The sequence below is a fragment of the Myotis lucifugus genome, unplaced genomic scaffold, assembly GCF_000147115.1.
Source record: "Myotis lucifugus unplaced genomic scaffold, Myoluc2.0 scaffold_8, whole genome shotgun sequence".
In the NCBI taxonomy this organism is placed as follows: Eukaryota; Metazoa; Chordata; class Mammalia; order Chiroptera; family Vespertilionidae; genus Myotis; species Myotis lucifugus.
Genome location: NW_005871056.1, coordinates 11993331 through 12003539, shown reverse-complemented (window position 1 = coordinate 12003539; position 10209 = coordinate 11993331). Strand labels below are relative to the sequence as shown.

Here is a 10209-nt window from a genome sequence, read left to right as displayed (position 1 = left end):
GCTGGGTGGGCCCACGGCTCCTGCTCTGGTCAGAATGGCACGCCCCTGAGTCTACCCCAGGTTGTCCTGGATGACCCGCAATGTGAAAACGACTTATCCTCGCGATCTAATGGTGTGTTTGATGGGAAAGCAAATCCATCTACATTAGAATTGATGATGGGGGGGCGGGGGGAGGAAGCATTAGGCAGCAGATGCTTCCATCGGGCACCTGCTGTTGTTCCTGTCCTGTGTGGGGCTGGGACAGACAGGGGAGTACCAGGAGGTGGCTGTCTGGGCTCTCCCAACGCCAGGAAGCTTTGTACCAGCCTGAGACCCGTACCTGCCACAGGAGCACCCCATTCCCATGTCTGTGACCTCTCCCTGGGACATCCAATGGCTGCTTAACGTAACCAGGGGCTGGAAGTGGGCTCGCGAGCTCTGGCAGGGTTTGGGGAAAGATGACGTGCTCTCTCACGGATCCCTGAGTTCCTCGATGCGCCCCGATATGTGTTCCTCTCTGAGAACCCTTTGCCTTTGCATGGGCTGGTTCCTTTGCCAGGAATGCCCTTCCCGTCTTCTCTTCCTGACAAGCTCCTACTCATCCTTCAAAACTCATCTCAAGATAACCTTCCGAGCAGCCTGCCCCACCTCCTTCCGGGTGGGGCTGTCGCTAGGCTTGTTCCAGGACAGGGCTCAGCAGATGTGAATGCAAAACAGTTTAGCAGGTGAGAAAAGGCTACTCCCCACAGCCAGGCAAGAGGAAACTCACAACACAGAGAACTGGAGTGACCACGGCCCAGCTGTACTTCATCCATGGCCCAGGCCGGTAGCCGATCATGTCCTCAATGCCGTCATACAAGTTATCACCGCCTGCAAGAGACAGGTAGACAGGTGGTGACACGGTGCCCGATGCCGTGCCAGCATCCACCCAGGGAGCAGCAGAGCAAGGGCTCAGTGCCATGCGGGGTCTCTGGGGCCTGATCCTGGTCCCAGCACATAGACCCATGGACAGCAGATGTTTATCTGAAATTACTTCAAAAGTAACTGGGCATCCTGTATTTTTTGGCCACCTCAGGCATATCCCACTCAAAACCTGCTTTGACCAATCCAAGGTCTCAAGGAGGTCTAGTGGACCATTCCGGGCCCCAGAGTTATCACAGATAGACCCCCTGCACAGCCAAGTCATGTGTTTGTCAAAACATACAGTCACCCCTTGCACCTTTAGCACAGGGAGAATCTGTAGTGTGGCTACAACAATATTTATGTGTATAGGGAAGGGGCCACCTTCAGATGAAAAGTCCAGGGCAGGAAAGGCCTTCATGTTCAACTCAGAATGCATTCCCCTTAGAATTCTGTTTCCGAAGCTTCTAAATAGTGAGGCCCAAAGGAGAGACGTGAGAGAGGATATGCAAAAACCGGTACTCACCATATATCCAGGCAACAACGAAACATTCAAAGAATGCAACCCACAAGAGGCATACACCGCTAGCTGCATAGTAGTCAAAGAGTTGAAACACATACATGCCACCCTGTGAAGAAAAAAACAGAAGTTTGATTTGGTTTCTAATTCGCTCTGGTATATCGATAAGAAAATGTAAAAGAAAATATAATACCCAAAAGAAAAATTGGCAAAGACTCTGATAACAGAGTACCTGTGTATAAAGATACTCCACTTCATGTTTGACAAATTGAATCTCACACACACACACACACACACACACACACACACACACACGGAAAAAGTACAGCAAAGCAACGTCTTCCTTGGCAAAAAATGACGCGTTCCCTGAGCCTGCTCCCAAAGAGGTACTTAAAACCAGCCATGGCCAACAGGAGACTTGAGGAACGTCCAGCTGCTCAGTGTCTGGACTTGTGATCTACCTTTTCGGGGGAAGGTTTCTTACAGATACTTCTAGAAAAATACATGTACTTTTGCTTCCAGTGAGGAAAGTGGTGATGGGAAACCCCGAATTGAGTTTGGGGGTCAATGCAACCGTTTGCAAGAGGATATGGGGAGGTGGGTGGGGAGAGGGACTGGAGAGAGCATGCCCTGGCCTATGCTCAGCTCACACGCCTACGTTATTTAGCACAAGAATCTTTTCTTCCCTGGCCCACCTCTTGCTAGATGTGCTTATCCACGGCTGCCTCAGACACTCCTCTCCTTTTCTCTCTTGCTTCTTTGTCCCACTTTAAACAGATCCTCTCTGGACCTCGCCCACTCTCCGAACAGCGCACCCTCCGGCCTCGGTCAGCACTGCCTACAGTATTTACCCTGGAGAGCCATCTCCCCCCAGGCCTGAGAAGGGCGCTGCACAGTCAGGGTGAGCAGAGCTGTTGTTAACATGGATTTTAGCTGAGGCCCCCCTCCCCCAGGCCTTCCAGGATGAGGAAGACGGAGAGCTGCAGGGCTGCCAAGCTAAACAGGAGAAAGGGGGGAGATTTGGGTCCACTGCTGGACTCTCCTCCACAGTGTAGGCCCCTGGGCAGGGCAGGACCCCTGGGTTGGGTGGGGCTAGATTGCCCATCCTGTCACTCATCCAGCTGTTGGGGGACCAGGGAGGTGGTATGGCCTCAAACTGCTGAGCTCTTGGGGGACCAAGATCCCTATGAGGGGAGGCCCTCCGTGCCAAGTGAGAGAGCCACCTACCTCCGTCACCATCGTCAGCCCCAGCAGGTAGCTGATGCTACATATCAAGGCGATGAAGATTTCCCGACGGAAACCCTTCCTTAGGAAGGATGGGTAAAGATCAACCAAGGATGTGATCTGTCCTTCAACTTCAACAAACTGGAGGGGAAAAGAGAGAGGTTGAGCGGCCGATGTCCAGCACCTCCCTGTGCTTAGAGAGAGGAGCGCGGCTCCGCAGTCAGCCGGTGGGGTCAAGTCCAAGCGTGTGAACCGGCCTTGGGGCTCGGCCTGTGGTCAGGCTGCGGTGGCCCATGCACAGTCCTCCCCGTGTTCCACAGCTCGCATCTCTGCCGAGGCTCGCTCTGCCACCAGCACGCCTTTCCCTCATCAGTCAAGACTCAGCTCAAGAATGACCGCTCCTTGGAGGCCAGTGCTGACCGCTGCCCTGGCGCGTGTGTAGGCATAAGTGTGTCAACAAGACAACCTCCACACACTTTGGTCTTGGTCCTCTCTGAAGCCAAGGGCCGTGCCCCCTCATTTCCAGGCCTCGAGTGCCCAGCTGGGCCAGGCACCTGGGGTTGCTCAAATGGGTGGGTAACGCAGGGCCAGTCTGGGCCTCAGTTTCCCCATCAGATTCACATGGTGGTTTTTAACTCTTTGGGGATCGTAAGCCCACAGAGAATTTTGCATGTGTGCGTGCCCACCTACTTGCCCACGTGTGTGAGCTCAACGCAGTCACGACGCCAGGGCTCGTTGGACTCTGGGACCCCATCCCTGGGATCCCAAACGTGTGGTAATGTTCTAGAATGAGTCTCAATCTTTCTAAATCTTCCCATCTTTGCACCTAATAATTTAGCTTGGAGACCCATAGCATTACATGGAGAGCTGCCTTGTGTTTTAAATGGCAGCTTAAAACTCCATCCCGTGGACACATGTCGTCAGAGACCTAACCAGTGCCAACAGGTGGCTTCCAGCCTCTGCAGCTACTGACCTGGGCAAGGACTCTTCCCTCCATCTCTCTTGAGGCTCATGTGCACAAGTAAAACTTCAGGATGAAAGGGCTCCTAGCCTCGCTTTACATTTGATGGCCACAGACAAACTGCCCTGCCCACCGACACACCCCCTGAGGCCCATCTGAGTCCTTTAAGTTCTGTCCTTTCATCTGGGAGAGGCTGCTGGGAAGGAATGTTCCTACACGACGACTCCAACCACGTACTCCTCTGGGACGCGCGGCGGAGGAGCAGGGAATACAAAGAGGAACAGGTCCCTTTCATGTGCTGAAGGGGCAGGAGAAATAAATGCCTCTTTGTTGCCAGGGATTCAGGGAAAAGAGGACCAAGAGGCTCTTGAAAGGAGCCCAAATACAAGGCGCTGATTTTTCGACCTCTCACTGATGTGTCTGCTGAAGGGGCTTTGAACCTAAATTACTACCGAATAATAGCAAACCTGCAGCTCAAATGTTAGCCTCGGTAGGAATTTAAAAACAAAGGTTCGCTCTTTTTTTTTGAGATGGGAAATTACAGACGGGAGGATCATGGGAGTCGGGGCCAAGACTTGCACAAGCCCCTCTTCTCCTCACTCCCTCCCCACCAGCCCCTTCACACACTTAATCGCTACGTGACCCTGACTTCTCCAAGCCTCAGTTTCTCCCTCTGTGAAATGGGAGGGCCTTGCCTGCTCAGCAGGGATGCTGAGACAGATGTGAACTCATGAGAGTGAACCGGCAATGGGGTGATGAACTGGTTTTAACACATATCAGGGCCTGAGAGGGGGGACTCCTGGGACAGGGGGTCCGGCCCTCGTCTTGTGATGTTTGTTCACAAACTGTGTCCCCTCGGGCAGGCCCGACATCCACAGGCTCCTGCCTCCATGTGGGCGACGTCCCTACTCCTCTCACCAAGACACGCTCAGCAGTACGATGGCTCCTAAGCCAGAGAGTGGCCCCCAAATGCTAGAAGTTCTGAGAGAGCGTTTCCTGTAATGAGCAAGCGTCAAGCTCCTCCATCAGCGAGAGGCCCCACCAAGGTGGCCTGTGGGTCTCTGCGCTTCCAGGGGTGGCAGCTACTTGGGGAGAACTCAAAGAGAAGGCAAGAGGGACAAACTAGCAGGTCTGGGAACAGGCAGCCCAGGGTCAAGTCATGGCTCCACCCATTAACCAGCTGAGCATGGCCTCCGGGGGAGCCCTCATCTCTCTACGCCTCAGTTTTCCTGGATTTGGACATTGTGCAGATTAAGGAGCTAATGTGGGGGGGTGGGGGGTGAGCCAGACTGGGGAAAGGGAGGGTGGGGAGTGAGTGTTTAATGAGAACAGAAGTTCAGTCGGGGAGACAAAAAAAATTCTGGAGATGGATGATGGTTGCACAATGTGAATGTACTTAATGCCACTGAACTGCACACTTCAAAATGGTGAAGATGAGCAATTTTATGTTCTGTGTATTTTACCACACACACATGCACACAGAAAGCCTGGCATGAAGCCTGGCCCGTGTGAGCACCTCAAAGGGCAGTGCTCTGACCCTATCAGTGCTGGGGGGGTGTGAGGTGGTCATGTCCCCGAGTTCACAGAGTGCATGGTGCACAGGAGGGGTGCCAACCTTCGCCACTGGACTGGAGACACCAGGCCCCACCCAGCTCCCCAGGCATAAGCCCACCACGTTCCTTGCTGGTACAGCAGGCAGGTCATGTAAGGGCTCTCAGCTCCACGCTGGAAGCCTCCCTCTGAGGCTGGCTTCGAGAGCTCACTGAGGGTCCCTTAGTGCCTCGGCCACGGTGGGGCGAGCTCAGAGAAAATCTAACGAATAAAACCACCTCCGCTTGCTCAGGAAGCAGTTTCCGTAGCCCAAGAGGCCTATTTTGGGCCCATGGCGATGTCAGGCCTCATCATTTATTAACCTCTCTCTATTTTTGTTTTTTGCTTTCACTCAGAGGTCTGGAAAAAGTTATAAAAGCCATTTGCTTGGGGCCTCCGAAGGCCAAACTCATTAACTAGGGATGATTAATGGAGCCCTCCTGCTGTTTACACAGCTCAAGCCCATCAACAACTGTGGGAGCATTTTGTTTTCAATCCCCCAAATGTTTTCATTCTGTCTTTTCTGCTAATCCTGCTCCCTTGTCTGCCAAATCCTTGGCTCTGTTCTTGACCTTGCTGGTGGACCGCCTCCTCTGCTCTGCGGGACCTTCTAAGACTTTCCTCTGTGTTTCCGGGGACCCGCCCTGGGCACTGGCTTTGTGCTGCTGCCCTCGGGGTGGGCGGCAATGCCCTCTCCTGAACTGGCCACACCCCACCTCTCACTGGGTCTCAGATGACCAACAACCTTCATGAGGCAGCCAGACCCCCAGATCACACAGGAGGCTGCAAAATGCCTGCTGTCCGTGACTGCCCTCAGGTGCTGGCCCCTGGGTGGCAGACACCACATGCAAGATTCTAACTAGCCTGGGCACAGGACCAGCCTGCCCCGCACACCACAGCTTCCCACTTCCGGAGTCACACCTGTACTCTTGAGAAGACCCCTGTGAACATACACATATCTCCAGGGACAGGTGACCGAGAGCTCATGTTATTCATCCTCCCAGCACCACTGACTGCTCTGCACCAGGCATTGTACCTGGTGCTTCATACAAGGCAATGGAGATACAATCACAGCCATTTACCAGAGGAGGAAAGTGAGGCTCAGAGGAGGAGGAAATGTGCCCACCATCACACAGCAGCTTGGGGGGCTTAGAACTGTGATGCAGCCCCTGGCTGGTGCTCACTGAGCACTAGGTGGAGGCCTGAGCCCAGGAGGGAGGGGCTGTGGGGGTTAGGAAGTGCAGGAAGCAGCCTCGGTGCAGTTCTGCCTCAGGAGGGCAGGAGCCAGAACCTCCAGAGGACAGGGTGGTTTGAGGGAGGCTCCCCACGCTTGGCTGTTCAGGAGGCACCGGAGGACCAGGGTCTCACTGTGGGGACCAGCTCCCTGACTCCTGTGCTCCAGGAAGCACAGAAGGGTGTAGTGAGCTTCCCCAGCCCCACTCAGGACCCTCAATGCTGGCCGGGCAGGGACCACCTGTGCTCTAAGCAAAGACGCTTGCCCCTTTCCTTTATTGCCCTTGTGCCTTATCTACCCTGGGCCCCGCCCTGCCCAGCCACTCCACGGAGCACACCGTTTCTGTGCCGGCCTCGCCCTTTTAGTTCCCACCTATGGCTTTGTTTAACCACACCCTTGGTTGCTCATTTCCCCTTGCTGAGGTCAAAAACTTGAGCTTTGGGGCAGATGTCCTGCTTCTGCGGCCCTGAGGACTTTCCCACTCCGGGTTCCCAGAGGAACCCTTGCTAGCCGAAGGGGTGGCAGGTCTGATGTGAGGGTGGAAAGGGTGTAACCGCCTCACACATGGCAAAGGAGGCTTTTCCAGAACCAGGTTCCCCCTGGGCAGTCCCGCCCTGGGGCCAGCCCCTCCATCGGTACATACCTGGCTATCCAGTCCAAGCAAGAGAAGCATAATAAAAAAGAGAATGGACCAAAAAGTGGGCAGCGGCATCATAGTCACAGCTTTTGGGTAGGCAATGAAGGCCAGGCCGGGACCTAAAGGGAAGAGAAGATGGGGAGGGGCAGAGGGGGAGACACATCAGCACCGAGACCCGCAGCACCAGAGCGCATACAAAGACACGTTGGCCTAAGGCGGGTCTCCCAAACCCAAACGCAGGGAGGAGCCGGGCCTGAGGGCCGGCCCGGGAGAGAGACCAGGCCTGTCTCGCTTTGGGTGGGACCCACGGGCGGGCGCGCAGGCAGGGCCCTGTTTTAGCATCTGTCTCCTAAGCGGCAGCACCAGGGGCCTCCTCACACACCAGCATCCGGGCGGACACTGGCTATTTGGGTGGGAAACGGGGCTGAGCCTGGACTCGCTCTGCCAGCTTGGAAAAGGTTCGCCCTCCCCCAACCAGAGCAACCATGCCAACATGTGCTGGAAGGAAGCAAGGGGAGAAGTCCTGGTTACCTGACTCCCAAATCCCCGTCTGCAAAGAAAAGGTTTCTACTAAAACACTGCGTGAGTGGAAAGGAAAAAGAACAGAGAACCATGCCCTGCAGGGCCAAGGTCTCCTCAGGGGTGTCTCTGTGCACCCACCTGAGCAACGTCAGAGCCAAGGCCCAACGCTGAAGGGAGGGGTTCGTGGGGCAGGCTGCCAGGCCTGGGAGACCCCCGGCCTGTATTCAAGTCCTCATCCCACTGGCTCCTCCATCTGCTCTTTACGTCACTCAGGCCCCCTCAGGGCCTCAGGTTCCCTCCCTGAGAAGCGAGGGCAGGTTACATAAATGGCTCCCAAGGAGCCGTCCCGTGTTCAGATTCTCAGATGCTGACACTGTTCCCCTAGCAGAGGGCTTCCGGTTTCTAAAGAGGGGACCCCGACGGAATCTGGTGGCAGGGCTTGGGACAGGAGCCCCGTCAGCTCAGGGGGTGCCTTTATGACTGGACACGTTCTGAAGACGTGAGAAATGTCTCCGTCTCCAGCCGACCTGAGAGAAGATGCATGGGGAGGAACTGGGTTGTAACTGAGACCTGTGGGTCCACGAGACGGGAGAAAAAGTAAAATCCACAACTAAAAAAAAAAAAAAAAAAAGGTAAAGAAAAGAGACGTGAAACAACAAAAGAGGGCTGGAGGCGGGATATTTAAGCAGATATCAGAACCACATGAATGGTTTAAGAATGGGAAAAAAAACTTTGAAACAAATTGGAGCCAGAAACCACATCCCACAGCATTAAACACAAATGTGGCGTTCAAGGGCGAGCCCTTTTACACTCAACTCGAGGAAAACCCGATGCTGACCGAGCGTCCTCAGGCGCCTAGAAAACTAGCACCTAAGAAATGGTGGAAAGGGTGCTCGTACTAACCCCAAAGCCCAAGTTGGACCAGGAAGCCACGCTCCCACCTAGGCTGGGGCCCTGGGCCCCCCAACACGTCAGCTCTGCGTGAGGAGTCAAGTCCAGCCCACTTTGAGACAGATGTAAAATGGGACCGCCCCCCTCGTCCCCCCACCCTCCGGGCCTCTGAAGGTTCTCAACGCACTCGTTTCTGTATTTCAGTTTTGCCTTTCTCAAGCCAGCCTCTGGGAGCGGTCCGGGCGCCGCTCTAAAGCGCACGGTGAACTCTAGAGAGATGTTCCCCTGTGAGACGGCGGCCGCGCGCTCTGCAGGCCCCTGTTGGCGGAGAACGCGCCTCTCTACGTTTCATTTGCACTCCGTTCGGCTAAATAATGATCTCGTTCAAATGTACTTGGCTCAATATGGTGCTTGTTAAAAGCTTATTAGAGAAATAATCGCCTTGGTGTTCAGACATCACCGTGGGGAATAAGCGCCAATGTCTTGGAAGTGGACGGGAGGAAGACACAACGTAGGTCGACAGGGTATGCACACACATCAGAGTGCCCAGCTGCCCTCAGAGCTGTCTTAGGTATCGATACGTCTCTCCCACCACCAAGTTCGCTCCGTGCTCCTGGCCATTCCCAACCCATCGGAATCGGTTTGTAAGCCTCGACAGGGGAGAAAAGCTGCCTGCGAAGGAGGTGGCTACCTCCCTTCACCACTCTGTCAGCTCACAGGTGGTGTGGATTGATGCTGCATTGTCTCGGGCCTGCCTTGGGGGCTTCTCAGGGCAGGAAAATGACGGCTGAAGGTCTGATTTGGAGCCGGGGTCAGTGGAGAAATACACTGGCCTGCACGTGTGGGTGTGAGGATGGGGCAGGGCAGCATCTTTGCAAGTGAGGAGGAAAGCAGGGCCCAGGGGCTCAGAGAGGCCAGGGGAGCCCAGAGATATTCTTATACAGGAAGGGGCAGAGGTTGTCACATGTGTGTGTTGGGGGGGGGGCGGGGAGGAAGGACACTCTCATATCAGAGGGGTCCTGTCCTAGAGACCCCAGCTCTAACCCTGATGAACCCAAGGTTCTCAGGCTGTTGGTCTCATCTGTGCAGCAGACATCTGACTGCACAACGCTGAGTGAGGTACCCTTGACCCCTCCCCAACTCGTGTCCTACAGGCAAGGGTGACACCTTGGCAGGGACTCCAGCTGTGCCTGCCCCTGGTCTGTGGTGGTCCCTGGTGTCAGAACCTTACACTCTCCTCAGGGCTTGAGGCGCCTCAGCCCAGGGCCCCCGCCAGCCTCCAAGAGGCCCCACTGAGGTCATGAGAAATGAGGAGATCGAGCGGAGCAGAGGGAGGTGTGTAAAATAACAAAACCTGCGGGCCATGGATGGCCACCTTTCCAGTGGATTGGGCAGGACTGGACAAGGGCAGAGAAGCCAGAGAGGTGGACTTGAGGATCCTGGGAGCCTAAGCCACTGCAGTTTTAAAGCTGCAGGTCCAGGACTTAGTGCATCATGGCCAGGCCTAGAACTTAGGCACCTGAGATACAGTGGTTCTGAGACTCTAGGATTCTAGCAACTGAGGACCTCATGATTCTCAGATTCCCACACTGTCCTGCTGGAGCCCCAGGATCCCAGCTTAAGACCCCAGGCTGTGAAGTCTGTGTTTCTAGGGGAGTGTCCTGGGGAGCCCAGAGGGTAACAGTGTCCCCACAACACCCCCCCAAATCAGATCTGTCCTGTCCCAGAGGGCGGCCTGCCACGCCCGGTGT

General features: G+C 55.1%; 1 protein-coding gene across 3 annotated transcripts in view; it reads right to left on the bottom strand.

Annotated features, from left to right (window-relative positions):
• The window catches only part of SLC6A6 (solute carrier family 6 member 6), a 77236-nt gene that overhangs the window by 5979 nt on the left and 61048 nt on the right, over positions 1-10209 (bottom strand). For all 3 annotated transcript variants that reach the window (XM_006083790.3, XM_014451260.2, XM_006083791.3), the window contains 4 exons: positions 7052-7164; positions 2627-2764; positions 1406-1508; positions 749-849 (listed from right to left, as the gene is read on the bottom strand). In XM_006083790.3, coding sequence (XP_006083852.1) covers positions 749-849; positions 1406-1508; positions 2627-2764; positions 7052-7164 — 455 coding nt within the window. The remainder of the gene's footprint in view (positions 1-748; positions 850-1405; positions 1509-2626; positions 2765-7051; positions 7165-10209) is intronic.